This window comes from Toxotes jaculatrix, chromosome 3 (genome assembly GCF_017976425.1).
Source record: "Toxotes jaculatrix isolate fToxJac2 chromosome 3, fToxJac2.pri, whole genome shotgun sequence".
Taxonomy (NCBI): Eukaryota; Metazoa; Chordata; class Actinopteri; family Toxotidae; genus Toxotes; species Toxotes jaculatrix.
Genome location: NC_054396.1, coordinates 4,714,474 through 4,736,915, shown reverse-complemented (window position 1 = coordinate 4,736,915; position 22,442 = coordinate 4,714,474). Strand labels below are relative to the sequence as shown.

At 40.0% G+C, this 22,442-nt stretch overlaps 2 protein-coding genes and 1 long non-coding RNA gene across 4 annotated transcripts in view; all 3 read left to right on the top strand.

Annotated features, from left to right (window-relative positions):
- LOC121179604 (integrin alpha-5-like) overlaps positions 1-4,002 on the top strand; it is a 36,630-nt gene extending 32,628 nt beyond the window's left edge. Inside the window, exons 27-30 of the mRNA XM_041034531.1 lie at positions 1,345-1,458; positions 1,927-2,028; positions 2,175-2,297; positions 3,200-4,002. Of these exons, the coding sequence (XP_040890465.1) occupies positions 1,345-1,458; positions 1,927-2,028; positions 2,175-2,297; positions 3,200-3,283 (423 nt within the window). The 3' untranslated portion in view covers positions 3,284-4,002. The remainder of the gene's footprint in view (positions 1-1,344; positions 1,459-1,926; positions 2,029-2,174; positions 2,298-3,199) is intronic.
- Positions 4,003-8,579: 4,577 nt separating this feature from the next.
- On the top strand, positions 8,580-13,522 carry fbxo2 (F-box protein 2). 2 transcript variants are annotated; one of them, XM_041033068.1, is made up of 6 exons: positions 8,580-8,655; positions 9,408-9,473; positions 9,647-9,773; positions 10,056-10,148; positions 10,233-10,371; positions 10,488-13,522. In XM_041033068.1, exons 2-6 carry the CDS (start codon positions 9,437-9,439, stop codon positions 10,620-10,622), a joined length of 531 nt encoding a protein of 176 aa, XP_040889002.1. In that variant the 5' UTR covers positions 8,580-8,655; positions 9,408-9,436; the 3' UTR covers positions 10,623-13,522. The 2 variants fall into 2 exon arrangements, with proteins under 2 accessions (XP_040889002.1, XP_040889003.1); XM_041033069.1 differs by having other exon boundaries at positions 8,595-8,655; positions 9,652-9,773.
- A 6,256-nt stretch (positions 13,523-19,778) lies between these two features.
- Positions 19,779-21,610, top strand: LOC121179632. The gene is made up of 3 exons (XR_005893882.1): positions 19,779-20,313; positions 20,399-20,518; positions 20,622-21,610. It is a non-coding gene; the product is annotated as an uncharacterized LOC121179632 (long non-coding RNA).
- Positions 21,611-22,442: the final 832 nt, after the last annotated feature.

Here is a 22,442-nt window from a genome sequence, read left to right as displayed (position 1 = left end):
GCTGATAGACCTCTGACAGATTCTGCCGGAAAGCCCGAAGTCTACTACAGACAAAACAAACCTTCCAAAACATGTTATATAGATTTGTTTCTCTGAAACCACTGAATATATTAATGGAGTGATATCTTTTGGTTTCAGATCTTTAAATTAATGCCCACATGTCTGATTTGTTTGGCATTTTAAGCAGAATGAATGACGTGATACAAAATGATGAAACCAGGCTAGTGACATCCACCATGGCTGAAGAGATAACAAAATGAGCACCACCCACACCATTAACAGAGGATCCTATGAATAGATGTCTCAGTGCTGCCCAAACTAACTGGGGATTTCTGGAAGGGGTGGAGAACAGCACATGAACTGGAACTTACTACTGAACCAAGGACAGTTCCAGTTCATGTGAATGTACAGTTTTGCCTCTGTCTAGTCTGATGAAAGTGATGACTTCCTTTGTGCCAGAGGGCGCCTGATGTTTAGAACACAGGTGCAAAAACCTTTATCAAGTGAAAGTTAAAACAGATGCAGGTATTTCTGAATGCAAAATACACTACACGGGGTTTTCTCTCTGTAAAATGTATTATTGTAATGAAGATCCAGGATGGATTTGCCCTTTAAATAGGCCCGTAGAGTGATTTCACATTGATGCTGACAATAAATTGTCTACTGTCACAGCCTTGCCTCCCTCTGGACTTCTTAGGTCAGATCAGACAAACACAACAATCTGCAGTATTTTCTCTAATACTTTAAAGTCAAAGAACAGACATTTTTAGACATGTCACTTACTATTGATAAGAGCAATGTGTAAATCATGAGAAATAAAACATTTGGCATAACCATGTTAGAGCTGAAATGGGAAAATGACCAAATAAAAATTGTTTGTAGAAAGAGATCCGACCTGCTTGTATCTGTGGTGGGACATCAGCACAGCGTCACAGTGTTTTTGGGCAATGGATCGTCTTCCCACCTCCACCTCCGCTCTGTTAATTTACATCTTTCAGTTCAGTCAGCCCCCTGAAAATAAACAAATTCAAAGAAATGTCATCAGTTATGAAAACACCCTCACAAAAGTGACACCTGCTACACAGGATTTTTCTGCTGCTGACTTTGGAAAGGTCTGACTCTGAAAACCCCAGTCCCAAATACCCACCACGCAGCTGAAAAGACCATTAAAGGGTTCAATTGTATGGGAATAATTCTTTCATGTGTCTGTTATTCCTGCAGGAGAAGCTGGAACTAATCATTTTGTTGTGAGACTTTGAGGCGAATATCAGCCAATCCAATCACTGACGAAAAGAGAGAGTGTTGAATGCTACATTAACTGTGTTTGGCTCTGTCCCTCCACAGACCTGCTCTACAGTGGAGTGTTGGAAGCTGCAGTGTAACGTTGGGCTCCTGGAGAGAGGAGCCAGTGTTATCCTGACGGTACGCTCCAGACTCTGGGCTGAGACCTTCATCGAGGTGAGACCACAGGTCAGATGTACAGTACCAGTCAAAACTGAAAACCACTTGAGAGAATTCCAACAGTGTCCAAAGCTGTCATCAAAGCAAAAAGTGGCTACTTCGACTGAAACTACTGAATGAGAAGGTGTGTCCAAACTTTTGACTGGTACTGTACACTGTTAGTACAGGAAACACTGGTCAACAGTAAGGTGTAGACTGGATGAGAGAGCCATCATTATGTCAGACAATCTCTGTTCTTATACTGCCCTCTGTTGGAGGTCATCGAGCAACAGTTATTGATGTGTGTGTCCCAACTTCACACTACATGCTTATTCTATAGAGAATATACCAAAGCATATAATAACTTTAGAATCTGGAGGATCAGTATTTAGTTGCAACTTTGTGGGATAAACCCAAAAAATACCCAATACTGCTACAGAATGTCAGCTACCAGCTGCCTCATTAAAACGCCTGTTTTTCCAACAGAGGGCCCATAAACAGTATGTTCTGGAGTGTTCTGCTCAGTACAAAGTGGACAGGATGCCTTACTCTATTCCTCCCAAATTCAAGCCGTCGGGATCCAAAAAGGTAACCTCATCTGATTCTTTTATGGGATTTTACAATTTCACAACCATGTAAACTTCGTCTTATTTATACGTGAATGTCACATAATGCCATAATGTGGTAGAAATCTGTGGAGGCTTATTTGAATGCTGTGGTTTCCTTTTGTTCAGGTGGTGATATCTGTGATGTGGAACAAGCCGGACAATCTGTTCTCTGTTCCCGTGTGGATCATCATCCTGGCTGTTCTAGCAGGGCTGCTGTTACTCTCCCTGCTCATATATCTACTGTACAAGGTAATGATCTAATGAATAACCCTGCTGACACTGTTACCACGGTTTCAGACTGACTGGCATATGTTAAAGTTGTATTAGCTCACCACAATTTAGTTTAAATGTGGGTCAGCTGATGTTACTATAGGGACCAAAATAAAATGTCAAAAGTTTTTGACAACTATTTGGTCTCACTGACCATTCTTGTTATTTTATACCCATACATATGTTCAGTAAAATGATCAGGCATGGTGAACAGGCCCATTAGGCACAGGGCCAAGGGCCTGTATGTAATGTCGTGCAGGGGCTCATTATCTCATTATTAATCCATGTGTCTGTTTGAGGATTAAAGATGTTTGAAGTTAACTTTCTTCTTCCTTTTTTTAGTAAATTATGATAAAATATTAAGTGAACATTTCCAGTGTTATTTTGAGGTCCCTCTATAGTTGCTAGATGACTAATAGGTTGGGTACAGAGCTGCCATCCTACTCTTTATTTAGCTGGTCACAGTTAACCAGAAGCTATTTGCTAAGTTGGCCACGTAGTGTTTGAAGGTATCTGTCATTTTGCTGGCTCCAAAGCAATTCCTAACAAATAAAATAAAACAAACTGCAGCATGTGTTGGTATCAGTAACACAAAATAGTTAACTACCATGTACATGTAGTGTGTCCATTCATTTGCACTTTGACATACAGATACACAGAGCATGAACAACTGAAATCAGCTTTTTATATCATAACCCAGCTGTGCTCTGATGGGTCAACTCCGGAAATGACTTTTTTTCTAAATTCTCAACTTTGGCAAAACAGCAAACTGTAGAGAAATCTTCATGATCCTCATTTAATACAGATATTCCCCCCTTTAAAGTCAATACTTTATCAGATTTATCTGTGTCTGATCTTCCTCTCTCCCTGTTTTCTTTCAGATGGGCTTCTTTAAAAGGTCAGATCCGTACGGTACAACTATGGAGAAGGCCAAGCTCAAACCCCAGGCGTCCTCTGAAGCCTAGATCCAAGACGGCGCCTCCCTTGCAGCTGTTCCAAAGAACTGGAATTATCGTTACATTCCCAAACACAGAACAAAATTTGCTCACGATAAGCAGGCGACCCATTTATGAAGGGACGATTATGGGTGCTGTATCACTGGAACACAAAATATCTGGTGCTGCACTAAAATGCCAAAGCAGGAAAGACTACAAGTGTCACATAGCTGAATATGCACTGCTCTTTCGGACATACAATCAGAGCAAGATTTATGGACCTTCTGCAGAAAAAGGAACAACATGGACTTCATCCTTAGAAGCTCAGCCCTGTGGAAAAATATTTCTTTGCAAAATGCTCCTCGGACAGTACGCAATACAGGAAAACAACTGCACCTCCAACAAAGGCACTAATGCTACAGTATTCCTTTATTCCTAAAAAGTGTATTGTAAGCCACGTTTGCAATCCCAATGTTTAATATCTTTTGAAATTCCTGCTTTTGTACGATCTATACACTTGTTATTTATGGCACAGTGTTTTCCTATTGATTGTTGAATGTTGTACTGTACTGTCTGCAGGACAATCCTGGTGAAACTGCGATGTTTAACTTGAATTATTCCTCTCCCATATTGGGAGGTGTTTTTTTTTTGTGTGTTGCAATGTATGTAATGTATTCATTGTGTTATGAACTGTTGGTGGTGTTGCCCAAAATAAAACCTAATTTTGTATACCCATCCAAAATGCTGATGGATGTACTAGCTGTGAGAAAACACAGATTGCCGTTGTGGGCAATAGACCAGAGCCGTTATTTAAAAGAAAAACTAATCACAAAGATCAAGCTACCACGAGAGAAAAACTTTAGAATCCAGATTTCTCCAGAAACTTTGCTGGTTTTTCACAGTGTGTAAAAAAAAAATAAAAAATTAAAAAATGTTTGAGGAATTACAAATGGCAGGTATCAGACATTAGAGTGGAACCAACACATTAACATGAGCACATTTTCTTATCTTAGGTTTGGAGACTACATCCCTTCACTCAGCCAAAGTCATTCAGTGGCCCTTGACTTCCCCCTGCAGGTGGTACATGCTACTACCGCTCATAGACTATATGCTACTGCTATACAGTGTCTGTCTTCTGATGCCTTCAGGTGCTATCAGAGATATCAAAGATTTCAAGTTTTCACATCACACTTGTGTAAAGTACATATTTGACCATGACTGGCTTTAAAACTAGTTGTGATGCCACACATCATATTTGAGATGAGTACAGAGAAAAGAAAAAAAAACTACAAGTCCCATAACGCCTCCTATTATCCCTGCAGTGCCAACTGCAAATCTGAGATCAGCTGGGACAAGAACCTCTCTCAATCACAGTGACACATCATATAAACTCACTGTCAGCAGACGGAGGCTCAACAGAAAGACAGGGGGCCATGCCCTGAGCCTCTGCCCCACATAGAGCGCACAGGGTGGGAGTAAGAGGGGCCACAACTACAAGGGAGCCCCTAGACTGGACCTCCGGTGGATACACCACTGAATGAACTCCTAATGTTGTCCATGATTAATTAGACAAACCCACAGTGAGCATATACATCCCTCCCAAATTGAGGAGTGAACAGCAATAAATATGGTCTGCAAGGGATGGGGATATGTAATAATATTCACAAAGAGACCTCCGAGTGAGGGCACAGGAAATACTGTTCCTTAGCAACAACATACACGTTATTACAAACTACATCTTAGTTTGACCAGATTGGGATGCAAACAGCAGTAACATGTAACATAAGTTTTTGCACGTCAAGTCATACAATTAACGGGGGAATCCTGTTCACTGCTCTGGGTTGTGGGATTACTGAATGTTAGACAAGTTATGTTTAGTGAAGACAAAAAAAAAAAATCGCAAAACCAACAATGAGGGTGGAAATTTATTTCAAATGAAACTGTTTTATGAAGAAATTTCCATTTTCCCCCTGTTATGGGCGACTGAATGATGCAAAACCATACTACAGACACACTGATGCATGAGATCCATCTTACCATGAGCACAGTATAGGGCAGTTACTTAGTCTAATGGCGTCTGATTGAGTTTGATTTTTGTGGTACTCACATCTTAAGCATACTTAGTACTGTACTCTCCATTCAGAAAGGCACCAGAGCAATTACCATTAACCACAGTCAATCAAAGAGAGCAGATGACTCAAAAGTATCTCTCTGCAAAGAGCTCACAGAGGTCAAGTTACAAATGCATTATGTTCTGAGAACAAGAAATTTATCAGCATCAACAGCAGAAAAAACAAAACACACATTTTTAAAGTGCATGAATGATCATCCCCATTAAAACATCACAAAATGACTAATCAGAACCTCACCACTGTTATCTTGTCTCCAACTCTGCACATTAAGGTGACAAATGCAAGCATTCAAAATCCTTATTTTCCTCCCTTTACAGAGATTACTGAAAGTAAAGATAAGTAATATGAACCAAGGTTTGAGGACAGAAAGCTTCACTGCCCTCTTGTGGTAAAAAAGCTATGACATAAATCCAGCTCTGAGTCTACCCCATGACACAGCTTCTATGCATCTCAAGATGTGTGCTGCATGTGTCCCACATCAGGTTTGACTTCTTAGATGACGCTGCTGAACAGTGATAATGAGGCCTCTTAACACAGGTACAAGGCATAATGAAGGATTAGTTTTGGGAAAATGTGCTTATTTGCGCAGAGTTACATAATAAGATTAATATCAGTCTTACATCTGTGTGTTAAATATGAAGCTACAGCAAACATAAAGACTGGACACAGGAGGAAACAGCTAGTCTGGCTGTGTCCAAAGGTTATCCCCACAAAGAGTTATAAATAAACAATCAGAAAGTCTAAAACTGTTACACTGGGCTTCTACTGGGATTATGTGCCAGACTATTTCTTGGCTGAGCAAAGTAACTTCCTGAAGTCTTGTTGTCACTGTGTAGTTGCCAGGCATCTACTCAGGCCAAGAAACAGTCCAACACATAAAAGACCCACTGTAAAACCACAACTTGTCATTTGTCAACTTATTTTTTTGTGCATATTAAACAAATATATAATAAAGAGACATTTTTTGGCTGTGGTCTTTTTGTCTAACGCTCAGCAAGATAGCAAATAAGCCTGATTCACATAAGGGTGAACTGTACCTTTAAAATGAAACACTAACATTTAAGACATTTTCACACCAGACACTAGTAGATTTTATCATTAAAAAAGCAGGAAACTGTTTGGCAAACCTTGTCAACCTTTCTCCTCTTGGATGATCTCAGACTGAGGCCATTTTTCTTTGGGCCTGGTTGGCTCATGCGGTCAGGTGGTGTGAGATTTGATGGCTTGCTGCAGGCTTTGGTTTTGGAGTGCGTTAAAGACAAATCCAATCAGTCACACTGTGCACACCTTCTCTCTGAAACAGACAGAAATACAGGCCAGTGAGTTGTACAACATCTAACTACCAAAATAAGAAGCAAACTTTAATACTTTCTCACTGCAAAAGAGTACATTCAGCAGAAGAACAACAAACAGGAATGAGTTCAAATAGAACCATGTAATCACATCCTCACTTGTTGTTGGCCTTCCTGGGTCCAGGGAAGGGCTGTAGATTAACATGAGCCAGTGACACTCACACATTTCCATCCATAATTCTCACCAGGAGTCTGATCTTAGACTCCACCAACGCCAACCCTGACAGCGGGAACCAAAGAATAATGTCAGAAAGAGGAAGGCACAGGAGAAGCTGGAAATAAAATTTCAAAACTGTCTTGTAAAATGTAAGTGATCTGAGTTGGTGTATTTAATGTCAAAACCCAACATTTTAAAAATTCACATCAAAAGCTGTACACAGCTGCTCACTATGTCGATCAAAAGTAACATATTTGGAGATACATGTAAAAGACTGAACCAACAATTTCCTGCCATTTCTTAACACATTTCTTGAAGCCACTCCTTACAGAGAGACTTTTTGTCCTAAAGTAAGGCACATGCACTACACACATGCATGCTTCAGCGGCCTCCTTCTCATGCAGATGTTATCAAAATGTTTATTGTCCAAGTGTGTAACTGCTGATAGTGATGTGTTTAATATGCACATTTGGAGAGGGGGGTTGAAAGAAGGAAGAGACATTGTAGTTGTTTATTTGACTTCTTGATTAAATTGTGTTCACCTGTCTCCTTTGGTGCACTTCTTCCTCCAGGAACCAGGATCAACCAAACTTGATCTGGAGTGATCCATTTGGTTAAATAGGGGGGTTCCTGAGGGAAGAGACCAAGTGTGGTAGAGTGGGAGGGGTGTTTTCTCTCCTTTTGGGGAAATGAGCTGTACTTTAAAGTAAGTTCGAGTGGCTTTCTATTTGATAATATGTTATTTGATATTATTTGCGTGTTGCTTTCTTAATTTTTGAGAAGTGAGTTGTTGTTTTTTCTTTTTGTCTTGTTTTTTTCTTCCTGGTTGGCCAGATAGTCATCTTTTCATTTACTGTAAAATGTTTGAACAAGACTCTTGTCTTTTGTCAAATATTTGGATAGCTCCAGTCTGCCATAACTCATCGTTTGGTACTTCTCGGCCGCCCTCACACTATCCACAACTTCCTTTGCAAATAAACACTAGCAACACCAATCCAAAACATTTGCAAAATCACAAGTTAAGCTGCAGCAAATTCAACGAGTGTGAATTGCAGATGTGCTGCTCATTTACCTGTTTTTACCTCACCTGGATCTGCAAATAGACAAGAAAAAAAGACCAAAGTACTTACTGAGTGGATCTTAAAGCTGCTCTGATCAATATCTGGAAATTAATCATTGATCAGATGACCATATGTGATGTGGAAAGAATTGAATGTAATGAACCTACAGGAAAATATAACCTGACTCTGCAGTTCCCCTCAGTATAGTTGTATAACAGATTCATCTGTATATACAGTGTATCTATATATGTATAAACCTCTAGAAATTTTGCTGCTCCCTGTGCTGTTTCTTTTGTAACAGAGTTTGTTAACATGTGTTTTGTTAGTGTGTGCAGAATAAACTCTGACCTTTTATTAAGTAGAGTACTGAATGTTTTCTCACTGTTGGTATTGATGTGTTTCCTGTAACCTACATTTGTGCTGAGCATGTGCATGTGTCGTTCTGCTGAGTTCCGCTGGTTGGATGCTCCCTCCCAACCTGCAGATCGGGTGTTTTTTGTCTCTCCTCCTCTCTCTCTCCCTCCCTCCCACTCTCTTTTACTGTGTGAGCATGTGTGTGTGTGTGTGTGCGCATGTGTGCATGCTCTGCATGGCTATAAAAGCCTCTGTAACGAGGGTGCCATCCTGCAGAGAGGAGCCCAAGTGTCGGTCCGAGAAAGAGTCAGAGAAAACAGAAGACTGCACTTGCTTTCCCCTGGCTGTGAGTAGCACATTCTGCTGTCATATGTGTTTAGACAGAGCTGAGTGTGTGATTTACAGTAGAGCATGTACTGCATCTTTTGTGCCTCTGGCGTAAGAGTCTGCAGAGCCAGATGACTCAGCTGTTTGTGTTTGGAGCCTTAGCGAGCAGTAAAATGCTGAACGAATATGCATCTGATCAGCGTTTAACACACAAATCTGTTTTCTATGTCTCAGATAGAGTATTCCTTTATTCAAAACTGCTATTTCTACTTTCTAAAATAATAATTATTGCTCGTGTTATGACTGACCCTGAAGAACGTGAACATTAGACACAAAACTGATGACAACACATAAATTAGACAATGTTTTTAGGCCCTCTGACCTGGTTTATAACTATGTACACTACACACCACTGTTTCTATGGCAATGTGCTACCCCAGGTTTTTCCTGTGTTTTCCTGTGGGCTGATGTCTGTCTGATGACTGGTTGATCCTCTGTGATACCGTCTATTCAGGATGGACAGAGGGAGGCTTTTGCCCCATCTGCTGTGCTGTGAGTCAGCAGACAGGGTATTATAGTGTTTGGGTTTGGAATCTGCGGAGGTGACCCGGCCTGGGTTGAGACTCAGGGTCCTCCCTCATATGGCCTGTTTTTATTTTTAACCTCTTCAACCCCACTGGACCCAACACTGTGCCTGTCATTGTTGATACAGGCTGATAGAAACTGCAGCTGAGAGACATATTGATCCTCTTTCCTGTTTTGCCTGCACAGGTCCTGCCTTCTCTGTATAAGCTGCAATCATGGCCAGAAACCTGCTGAAGAATCCCAGTGGGGAAGGTAAGATGTAATGAAGTGCACAGAGTTTTTTTTAATGGTCTAAAACTTACTTTTCAGCTCTTTTCTTGCTACACTTCCTGAACACAGAACTAAATCTGTGCTCATTCCTACACAAATCTTTTGAGATTTTTGGGAATACTTGAGATGCTTGAGATTGTGCATTTCCCTCCCAGAGCAGCTGGAATTCTGGGAGCTGACGGAGAATGGCGGGAGCCAGTGGAAGGTGGAGGAAATGCCAGGAGACTGTGGCCATGACTTCTGCAATGATGGAGTGACCAAGTACTTTGCAACCTCATTTGAGTGAGTACTTACCACTTCATGTGCAGTCATGCAACTAAAATCTAAATGCTAAAAACAAACAGCAAATCCATATCATCCATCTTTTGAATGTTACATATCCCTGTATATTACATAATTTCTCTTCTGTTCAATATAATTTATATTTAATATGGTTTATGTAGCCTATATATGTATATATGTGTTTATGTGGCTTGTCATTTTCATGTCATGTCAGAGTGAGTTGACAGTTTTCATCAGTCCAATGCAAAATCCTCACAGTGTGTGGGAAAATGTGTGTCCTAGGCTGTGTCTGAAGAGGCAGGTGATCGACCTGTTAGCGGAGGGTTACTCCGGTGAACAGCTGGACACTCAGCCTGCCGTCACAGTGGAAGACTGGTGAGACAGAGGTGGACTGACATGCATGTAGATGCCTTCTGTAAGTGTTGAGAGTGACCGGTTAATGTGTGGCTCATCCTGCAGGTACTGTGGGAGGACAGACTGTGGCTGCACTTACCAAATGACCGTGTGTCTGCTGGATGAGAATCACGAGGTTATAGAGGAGTTCAAACCTGATCTGGTGACTCTTGACCCCGACTGTGACGACTGCTCATGGAAACAGGTACACAGACAGGAGAGTGCTCTGTACATTCAGACATGTGAGGACACCCTGCAGGGTCCACACACTCCCCCGACTGTACAGATCACAGTGGTTTTCTCTCTCTGTATGAACTCCAGGTCAGCCACACGTTTTCTGGGTACGGTCCAGGAATGCGTTTCATCTCCTTTGAACACGGCGGACAAGACACCAAGTTCTGGGATGGTTGGTTTGGAGTGCGGGTCACTGGGAGCTCTGTTACTGTTGATGTCTGATCGGGAGGAAAAAAAAAAGAGTGAGAGGAGAAGGGAACAAAGCAGAAAGAAATACTGAGGAAGTATGTAAAGGAGGATGGTGGGGGGTTTGGGTTGGGACAGAGAACGAGTGTAATATAAGGGCACCAGACTGACAGAGTAGGGTTCAAGGTTTCAGGAGGACCAGCTTTACCTTATGCATCTACTGTAGCTCTACTGTAGCTTACACCTCCTTAGAGTGGCTTCAGAAAGTGTTCACACTCCTTCACTTGTTGCACACTTCATTGTTTTGCAGGTTTCATTTTAAATGAACGAAATTCCCATTTTTGCCCATCAGTCAACAATCAATAATCAATAACAGCAAAATGAAAATATGTCTTTAAACTTTTTTTTTTATTTAATTCACCAAAAATCAAAAACTGAAATCTCTCATTTACAAAAGTATTCAGACCCTTTACTGTGACACTCCAAACTAGGGCCAGGTGCATCCTGTTTACCTTAATTATCCTTGAGATATGTCTACAACTCGACCGGAGTCCACCTGTGGAAAACTGAATTGACTGGACAACACCTGTAGATATAAGTCCCTACAATTCACTCTGCATGTAAGGACAAAAACCAAACCATGAAGTCAAAGGAACTTTTGTGGTTAAGCTTTGAGTGTTTCCAAGAGCACAGTGACCTGGTGGCAGCAGCATCATGCTGTGTGGGGGGCTTCTCAGTGGCAGGGACAGGGAGACTTGTCAGATACAAAGAGGTGCTTGACCCTGAGACTAAGACAACAGTTCACCCTACAGCATGACAAGCATCCAAAGCCAAGTTAGAGACTTGTCCTGAGTGGCTTCAGGACAAGTCTCTAACTGTCTCTGACTGAGTGGCCCAACCAAAACCCAGACTTAAACCCCATACAACATATGTGCAGAGACCTGAAGATGGCAGCTCACAGACACCCCCCATCCAATCAGATAAAGCTTGAGAGGGTCTGTCAGGAAGACTGGGATAAACTGTCCAAATCCAAGAACTCAAAGCTGTAAATGCTGCTTCAACAAAGTACTGAATCAAAGGTCTGAATACTTTTGAATGGGAGATTTCAGTTTTTAATTTTTAATAAAGACTGATGGTGAAAAATGGATATTTTGTCAATTTAAAACTGAATCTTAAACACAAAGTGTGCAGAAAGAAAACATCCTGAAGCGGCTGTGCAGTATATCCTGCATTTAGCTGTTAATGCTGTGGAAACATACAGCTGCTGCTGTGAAAACTGCATTCATTAATCATCTGTCTCATGGTGGCTGCTTGGCTTTACTAACCTTAAAGTAACTGTTTGCAACACAGTCATTAATCACAATCTGTTAACTACTACCTCTGCACACTGACTTATGCTGGGACTAAACTAAATGACTTGTTTTGTGGATGGGGCGTCGTAACCAAATCAAGTGGTTTATCATTGGAATGGGAATTAAAATGATGAAATTGATGTCTATGGTACTGTCTGTTTTGTCACGCTGAACTTTCATGTGAAGATTTAATGAAGTGAGTGTGTTAACCTTTGATTTCCAGATCATTCGACTGTTACTGTTAGCACAGATTACTGTGGTGTGTGGTTGTGGTTTGTGCAGATGTTAGCTGGGGGATACTTACAGTTTTTACCAATTATATGGTTCTCCTGATGGCAGTGGTGGGAAGTAATTAATCTCACCGAGCACTTTATTAGGAACACCTGTACACCTGCTTATACATGCCATTATCCAATCAGCCAATCACATGGAAGCAGTAAAATGCACAACATCATATAGACACAGGTCAGGAACTTCAGTTAATGTTCACATCAAACATCATACATAAAAGAACCAAATCTCAGCTTTACTTTGGATGGGGAACTGCTCAGTCAGACTGAGATCAGATGACTGACTCAGCCAGTCGAGGATGTTCCAGCTCTTCACCTTGAAAAGCTCTTTGCTTTCTTTGGCTTTATGTTTAGGATCATTGTCCTGCTGAGTGATGAAATAATCCAGTGAGCTTTGATGCATTTGGCTGAATCTGAGCACAGAATGCTCCTGTAGACCTCTGCATTCACAGTGTCCCAGTCCCACTGGCAGCCATACATGTCCAAGCCATAACAGAAGCACCACCATGTTTGACAGAGGAGCTGGTGGCTTTGGATCATGAGCTCTTCCTTTCTTTCTCCACACTTTCCTCTTTCCATCATTTTGATAGAGGCTGATTTTTCTTTCATCCGTCCACACAACTCTGTTCAGAGCTGCTTTCTCTCTGTGTCTGTGAACTGCAGCCTGGCCTTTCTGTTTCTGAGCTTTACCAGGGGTTTGCATGTTGTGCTGAATCCTCTGAGCTTATGCTCATCAAGTCTTCTCTTGAATGTTGACAAGGAAACATGTCTGCCAACATCCTGGAGAGCATTCCTCACTCACTGTCCACTCAGAAAGAGGTTTTCACCTTGCATATGATTTTCCCATCACCCACAAGACTTGTGCTCCTCAGTCTAACAAATTATTTGACATTTTCTACTTTTCCTGTGTGCACCTGCTTTTTTTTTTTTTTTAGAAAGTCCCCAACTGTTGATATCGTTGATATCTGTGATAAATGTTTGCTTTTTTGAGTTCTGCTTTGAAAGTTACCATCAGAGCATCTCAGGTATAAAGTGAGTAACAGTCACTGAGCAAAGAAGCCACTTATCAGTCACTGGGAAAGCAGAAGAAAGGGACTGGAACAGATTTCATTTAGAAACATGGCTGACCACACAGCCTACTGAATATTGAACAACCAAGCTTCAGCAACTCACTTAGTTTTAATGCTAAATATATTTGGATTTTCACATCCTGTTTGTTCCACACAGAGGCTGTGTTCATGTGCCGTCACAATTAACATGAAACATTATCTGTTATTAAATCTGTTTGATTCCTTTAAAGCACAGTTAGTTGTTATCATGATTCAAACACTGAGTAAAATACTTACATTTATAGAAGAAATAAGTGAAGTTCAGTGAGTTAGTCCACCTGTTACCTGGAAAAGAAAGGAAAGAAATCCATGTTATGTCAGGCAGGCATCAGGGTGAGTGGATGAATTTAAAATGTCAATTAAAAAAACATAAAAAAAAAAACATCTTAAAGATAAATATGCTGCATATACTGATGTGTTTAGTAGGAGTTTGTAACTGTACAGTCAGGTTTTTAGATCTTACATTCAGCTGGCCTTATCTCAAACGGGTACTCTGTACTGGGGCAGTCTGGCGCCATCTAGTGTTCACAGTTTAATCACATGAGGCTCAGTCATACCAACTGTAGAGCTAAATTCAGGATGCTGAAACTTTTGGATGGAGAACTGAGGACTTCAGGACACTAACAGAGATGTGGAGACAGAGCCAGGCAGAGAGAGTGGTGGTTTTACATTCATAAAACTTTAATTCTTGGTAATGTCTGTGATTTGGACTTAATTAAATGTCCGTTACTTATTGTTAAAGGCAAAATCTGTCATTAGTTCAACTACAGCATTAGTTGTTGTTCTAATCATTTTTCCTAAACGCTTTGGATATGTCATTTTCCCCATTTGAGTTTATCCCATTCGCTGCTACTGGAAAAGGCATTATTGTAGTTGGTAGGTGTGTTTAAAGTCAATAAACAATAAACAACAAGTGACCCAAACCAAACATTTTCTATAGAAATGAAACATAGAAAACTGAGTTAAAACGTTTAAATCATAATAATTTGTTGACTGACTTTAATCATATTAACCACATTCATGTGTCAGGTTCTGCTCCAGCAACGTATCTAAGCTTCAACTGACCTAAAACGAATCAATGGACTGGCTTATAGAGAATATGGAAAATAAAGTCTATACATTGGGTCAATAAATTACTAATATATGTGTTGAAATATTAATGCAATATATTCATCTTACTGAAGGAACTTTGGAGGGAATAATTGCAAAATCTTTTATTCTACATAAACACATATTTCGGTGTTTTCTCAGCCTGTTTCTTCTTTAAATTCACACAAAATAAACTAAAAGGCCGATAATCAGAAAAGTATGTGTGAACATGAACTGGGCCCAAACTACAACTTAATAAAGTTACTCAAAGACTGATGGGGCGAATAATAGCGACATATTTTCCACCGTGTCAGAAAATAGATCAGATTTCGATCAAATAAATTAAACGGGTCCAGGTAGAATCAGGTAGCTGGTGCTGACGTATGAAGCCGGTTGCTAAGGAACGTATATATATTTAAAAACCTGGTTCCGAATCCTCCATTTCAGTCTGAGACTTTGGACGAGAAAGTTACACTCGACGATTTGAGCAAAACCCAGCAAGTGACCCCCGAAACAAAGACGCAGGCTGACTTCAGTTCATCTGACTCCCAGCTTCATCACAGAAAAAGTGAGAATATAAGGAGTTCAATCTGATAGAAACCACTGTGTTCAAGCTGTTTATATTCGACGCCTCGACTGAATTTAGTCGAGGCGTCGAACGTTCTGTAGCCTCAGAGACTGACTTTAATGCAGAGTCCAGTTTGTACAGTAACATACTAAATGTGAAATGTTCAGGTTGATTTGAATATTTTAAAGCAAACAGATTCAGTGTGAACAGGTTTGCCTTCATCTTCCACCTTCAGCAAACTGCTGCTTTTAAACATCCAGTCGTTTCCACATTAATTATTTGATTTGTCAGTGTATAAATGATGACTGTTTGTGTTGTTGTTTGTGTAGTGTCTAGTTTGAACGTGATGTTAGAGCAATTAATAAATAAATAAATAGATAAATGACAAAGGAAAGAGAAAAGAAAGTGACATTTCCACACAGAGTAGAAAAGTTTTTCTAATGAAGGGAAACATCAGTGAGCTGACTGAGTGTTGAGTCAAATATAGCTGTGTAGAGTTCAGCAGAGCTCCATCCTAACCTCTGTGTTAATGCTTCCAGATGTCTGATCTGCCTTCTCACCTCGGTGACCACAGCTACTGCAGAGAGCCCTCCAGGACCCAGATGAGCAGCGGCCCCAGCAGGGTAAGACTCCTTTGTTTGGCTGTCGGGGTCAGAATGTGTATCCTGTTAGATTTGTTAGGAGCTCGTGCTGATTTGATCTGATTTCTAATATTCTCTTTAGTGCTTTAATAACTAATGTTTTAAAATGAGTTGTAATTGTCATGAAGCTCAGTGATTCCAGCGGCTACATATGATAAAATGTTGATATGTGAGATGTGATAGAAAACTGTGGAGTCATGTTTGTGTGTGTCGACACTGAAACTGTTGAGAACATCTTGTGTGTGTGAGTTTGCGTTGAGTCTGAAAAGAGTCAGTGGAGACATTAGAGTGTAAACAGTAGCGGTGTGGCTATGCCTCCCACCTCCATCCCCCCAGGTGATGCTCAGCTGATGTGTAGGCCTTTGTCATGTGATAAAGGATTAGATGTAAGTATGAAGCAGCCTGTGCTGGAGACAGGGTGGGAGGCAGATTGTCTCCGTGTCCCATCCTGGGAGAGTCCAACAGCTGCTCCCAGGAAGTCTCCAGCCCTGAAGACTGAAGTGTGTGTGTGGAAGTGCCCACATCCCACAGCTGTCTTCAGTGTACTGCAGACAGCTGAGCCTCTGATTGTTTGTCCTCCTGCAGGTCTTCATGCGCTGCCCAGATGATCCTGAATTGTGGTTCTGAGCGTGCGTTCGGTTGGGCCTGGGTCGGTACTTTACACTCAGCGATCAGTAAGTTTGATGTGTGGCTGCTGTTCAGAGAGCAGTGGGAGTGGCAGTATGTTGATGAGAACTGGTGATGGTGGGAGTGTGGAGCGGAGGTGTGTGCTGCAGTGTTTCGTGTGTGATTTCCTTCGTTGTTGCTGTGAGTGGGGACTTTGTGGAGTGGGCTGTAGCAGGTCATTGTTTGGCTGAGGTGGTAAACCGAGTCCAGAAGCACAGACTGCAGCAGTCTGAGAGGACTTGAAGTGAAGCAGTTTGAGCTGATCCTTGACTTTGTCCCTCTGTCCATCTGTCTAACAGGTCAGCAGGAAGAGACGTAGGGAGCAGGACAGCAGCTCCAGAGCCCTCGGCGAGCCTCCAGAGAGGAGAGTCCGTGAGAGCCCCCGCCCCCTGCCCCCCACCTCTGCTCCACAGGCCATACCGGACAGTGTCCAGCCGGAGGTGAGTCGTCCAAATGTATAGATGAATGTTGGTCTTCAGCTGCCTCCTGTCTTTGTGTTGGTCAGAAGCATTTGATCCTAGCTCAGTGGTCAGCAAAGACATTTGTCCCAGTCCACTGCAGCAGTGTAAAGGGTGTAGCTGATCCAGTCTGACCTTCCTATCCTCCTGTCTCTGTCTCTGTAAAATGATCCAGCCCCTCCCGGAGCCTGTGCCCCTCTTGCCCAGCCCCCAGCCCGGTGGTCTCCCTCCCTCTGCTTTTAATGCAGTTGTGGAGATGTTCATGGCGTGGATGACTGACTCTCCATACAACCCGGAGATGTGAGGCTCCTGCAAGAAACAGGCCAGAGCTCACACACACACACACACACACACACACACACACACACACACACACACACACACACACACACACACACACACACACACACACACACACACACACACACAGATAAGTTTTAAGTCTTATTAATATTGAATATCACTTTCTTTAAAACCTTTAAAAAACTAAAAAGTAATGGTAAGTATTTACACTGACTCTTTTTCCAACTCCTTCATTCAAACTTTCATTTTCTTCTTAAATTTCCTTAAAAAAAAAGACAAAAAAAATACATTTCAGTAAATTTAGAACATACAAAAATATTTAGCTCAGTATTGAAACCATAGAAAATATTTCTAAATTGAATAATTCTGTCTATTAAGAACAAATTGGCACGTAGATAGTAGATGTGTCTGCATAATTTAATGCTTTATTCGGTAAATTTATTTAATATATCTAAAAGTAATAATATAATAATATTAAAAGTTCTTCCCCAATGTGAAAAATAAATTTTAGTAAATTTAGAACATACAACCATAGAAAATATTTCTAATTTGAATAATTCTGTCTATTGAGAACAAATTGGCACAACGTCCCTGACAGAAGTAAAGGGCTTTAGGAGGGTCTACAGACAATATTCCATCCCAACATGTTCTTCCCACAGTTCATATGTCAGTATTAAGTAGGTAGTATTATGTCAGTAATATTTTTTTGTGATTTTTCATTTTTTGTGAGCTAAACTTATTTTATTTTTTTGCATCTCGGGCACTTTACCACGTATCTTTGCTCCATTTAAGGTTATTCACTGGGCTTGATCTTAAATTTGTCTTAAAACAGGAAAATTGGGGGTGTTGTAAAACATTTGAGCGGCCGTGTAGCTGAAGAATTTTATTGGTTTGATAAATTTCCCATTTTCCTTGAAATGAATGTCTCAGATTCTAAGGTAAATGTATTAAGTGATGAGGAAGATAAAAGATGTATTAGAAGGTGAGTTACATGAGAGCATGTTCCACTGAGTCCAGCCACTAGAGGTCAGGAGTGCACAGTTGGTCTGATTGTGTTCGTTTGTGAGTCTCACAACTTTCATTTATGTGAGTGATTTACAAGGCAAACGTTCACATCTCCTGAGCTCTTGAGCCTGAAACCAGTGGAACACACATTCATTTAGCTGTCAGGTCCCTGGGAAATCTTTCAACTAGTTGATAAGTACAGAAAAGATGAATAAATGTTGCAAGAGTGAAGAACAGTGCAGTGAACATGGGAATATGAAGAGTAGGAAGAATCAGTTTGGATGGAACATTGTCAGAGGGTTTGGGTTTGGGTGGGTGGACCCTCCTAAAGCCCTATTATATTCTAAAGAGTTCAGCACAGGTGAACACTTTAGGAGGAGAAGATCTGTGAGGCTCCCACACACACACACACACACACACACACACACACACACACACACACACACACACACACACACACACACACACACACACACACACTATTAATATTAATTAATATTTTAATATTTAATAACACTTTCTTTAAAACCTTTAAAAAACCAAAAAGTAATGGTAAGTATTTACACTGACTCTTTTTCCAACTCCTTCATTCAAACTTTCATTTTCTTCTTAAATTTCCTTAAAAAAAAAAGAAAGACAAAAAAAACGTATTGGATCTTAGTATGTAGATAGTAGATGTGTCTGCATAATTTAATGCTTTCTTAGGTAAATTTATTTAATACATCTAAAAGTAATAATATAATAATATTACTAGTAAGTGATGTTTATCCTCCTTCTCTTAATTAGATCTGACTCAACAAGTCAAACAAACAGAAAATTAAAATGTAAAAACTTCTTCCCCAATGTGAAAAATAAAATTTAGTAAATTTAGAACATACAAAAATATTTAGCTCAGTATTGAAACCATAGAAAATATTTCTAATTTGAATAATTCTGTCTATTGAGAACAAATTGGCACAACGTCCCTGACAGAAGTAAAGGGCTTTAGGAGGGTCTACAGACAATATTCCATCCCAACATGTTCTTCCCACAGTTCATATGTCAGTATTAAGTAGGTAGTATTATGTCAGTAATATTTTTTTGTGATTTTTCATTTTTTGTGAGCTAAACTTATTTTATTTTTTTGCATCTCGGGCACTTTACCACTTATCTTTGCACCATTTAAGGTTATTCACTGGGCTTGATCTTAAATTTGTCTTAAAACAGGAAAATTGGGGGTGTTGTAAAACGTTTGAGCGGCCGTGCAGCTGAGGAATTTTATTGGTTTGATAAATTTTCCATTTTCCTTGAAATGAATGTCTCAGATTCTAAGGTAAATGTATTAAGTGATGAGGAAGTTAAAAGATGTATTAGAAGGTGAGTTACATGAGAGCATGTTCCACTGAGTCCAGCCACTAGAGGTCAGGAGTGCACAGTTGGTCTGATTGTGTTCGTTTGTGACTCTCACAACTTTCATTTATGTGAGTGATTTACAAGGCAAACGTTCACATCTCCTGAGCTCTGGAGCCTGAAACCAGTGGAACACACATTCATTTAGCTGTCAGGTCCCTGGGAAATCTTTCAACTAGTTGATAAGTACAGAAAAGATGAATAAATGATGCAAGAGTGAAGAACAGTGCAGTGAACATGGGAATATGAAGAGTAGGAAGAATCAGTTTGGATGGAACATTGTCAGAGGGTTTGGGTTTGGGTGGGTGGACCCTCCTAAAGCCCTATTATATTCTAAAGAGTTCAGCACAGGTGAACACTTTAGAGTTTTTAGTGATCACTGAGATTCCTGTCAGTGAAACCAAACAACCCATTTTTCCAAAGTAAAATTCAGTTTGATTTGATCAGAAATAAACCAGAAGTTACTGATTAACAGGAAAAATGAGCTGTGAGATCCCAACGTGAACGATCTGAAATTAAAGGAGCCCTGTGAAGTTTTCTTGTACACAGTAGTTGTGTTCACATTCAGTGTTACTCACTGAGACACACTGTGTGTATCTTTGTTGCATTCCTCATACCACATTGCAAAGCTGTTTCTTTCAGCTTTTTGTGTCAGGAGAGATTGTATTTTTTTTATCATTGCAAAACATGTAACGTTCAACACTCTGGTGAGCGATGGCTCTTCCTTATCTCCCAGCTTGTTGCAGTCACCTTCCTGTTTGTTGTTTTTCTGTTTCTATGGCGGCTGGCAAACTATGAAAGGACTCTGACTCACATCCAGTCTCACCTGGCTGTGTTGGAAAAAGCAGGACTTTGTGGTGGGTTTGGTTTTGAATTTTTATTGCTTGTAAATCTAACTTTTCTTTTTTTGATGTGAAAGGATGAACTTTTTGTACATTTAAGACTTAGATGTGGTCTCTGGTGTAAGCCCGCAGCCTGTCCATGTCCACCCTCTGACAAGAGAGAAATTCCCCGTTAAAGATGTGACACACACCAGGATGGATGGTTCCTAACTTATCAGCAGTAAGTAAAACAAGTCTGTGGTAACTGACATGGTAGTTGCAGTAGGCTATAATCTGGCCTGTGTTGACCGATATAACTTACAAATTTGGCCTGTTTCTCCAAGATCATGTCCATCCTCTGCTTCCTGAAGTGAAGAAAGCTCATGATGGCACTGAGAACAGTCAGAGTCTTCTGTTTTTCTTCAAAGGAACAGCAGAACCATTATCAAAGGACCCCCTCATGATATACTGGATACTGAATGTTCTCCAGAAGTGGAACCTGTTGGAAAACAAAAAGCAAATCAACCTCTCAACTAAAAGCAAGGATAAGATGGAAGTGTATGAGGCTCAGTGACATTTACCATTACATTATGTAATGTGTTGAAAGAGACATGATGATACCAGACAAACTTGAAGAGAACAGTTCCTTATCATAGTGGTAAACATGCCTGGATGCAAACTGGTAGTTTTTTTTTCTCCAGTCAAACGCAGCACTTACCATAGAGTGACACTCAGGTCTGAAGCGATACAGGAGATGCAGCACTCTCATGTACAGTGTTTGAACTGCCTCTGGCTGTAAGAGAGAATAATCAGGTGCTGAGTTAAAGGTCTGTAGTTTATATGACCTGCAATACAGGCTGTTATCTAGACCAGTTCTTTGTCTCACTGAGGTCCAGCTGGTTCTCCAAGCTGTATGAGTTGGAACATAATTAAAAGACATGTTTATATTTGTCTTCACATGTGTATATGTACATTGAAAGACCTGTTGCTATTTGTTTTCTCATTTATCTGCTTTGTTGAAAAAATGTCTCACAGCTTAAACTGATGTATTAAATTTGCTTGTTTGATTTAACCAACATAAAATTAATCTACAGGTATTTTGATAACTGATCATTTGTTTTATTTTTCAAGCAAAGATTCAGAACATCTGCTGGTTAAAGCTTTTCAAGTGTGAGGATTTGCTGTGTTTTTGTTATATTTGATTGTAAACTAAATATTTTTGTGTTTTGGACTGTCGGTCAGATAAAACAAGCAATTTCAACACATGATTTTGACAGGGAAATTATTAGTTGTCACAGTAACAGTTAATCAATTAACCAAAAACAACTGGAAGAAGTGCATCTCTATCCAAAACCAGTAAATTAAAGTTGGTTTTTTTTGAAAGAAAAGGAAGTTGTATTTGCCTTATTTTCAAATACTGTACTGTTGTTTGCTTTACCAGCATTATTTAATAAGGATTCCTACTTTAAAATGCAAATGCAATGTCAATAATAAACATATACATTGTTGTGATGCACTCATAAACCTAATGTATGATCTATTATCCATTCTGACTCCAGTAATAAGGAGTATAGTCAAACTATACTTATAGTCAAACTAGTGAAAACTGAATGAAAACAATTATAAAATAATGTGAAACAGACAAACAGAAAAAAATGTAAATCTATTCTTTAATGGGTGCTGTTCACTGGTAAAAGTATTAGGTGTCTCTTCCTCTGTGAATAAACAAAACAACGCTAATGTCAATACTTCATTCCTCAGTATTTTTGAATGGGGTTTGGTGTTGGGAATGCCTCTCTTCATAACAGAACACGTCTGTGATTAAGTTAACCCCTAACTTTGAAGCCATAAAGTTACATTTGCTTTTTTCTGTCAAGCCGTTCAAACAGGGATTGTTTTGTAATTAGTGTAAAATACTAATGTGACCCAACTCAGAGTGTAGAGAGGTCTGAGGAGTTAAAATCATAAACCTCAAAGTAATATAACTTACTGAGTGGTGACAAAAAATAACTGAAAAGTTCAATAAGGATGAGCGGCAGACATGCATTCAAACAAATAATAAATTTATTTAAATAATTATAATTAAGATGGGAAATATTGAGAACTAACAGGCCTGAAAGAACGAAAGCACTCAGGTAAATACAAATGATAGCCTTTATTCTACA

Bases quoted from the DNA above. Each gene is read 5' to 3' on its own strand.
- fbxo2 (XM_041033068.1), top strand. From the start codon at position 9,437: ATGGCCAGAAACCTGCTGAAGAATCCCAGTGGGGAAG. The intron at 10,149-10,232 runs GTGAGACAGAGG...CTCATCCTGCAG, and splicing joins GCCGTCACAGTGGAAGACTG to GTACTGTGGGAGGACAGACT. The intron at 10,372-10,487 runs GTACACAGACAG...TATGAACTCCAG, and splicing joins ACGACTGCTCATGGAAACAG to GTCAGCCACACGTTTTCTGG.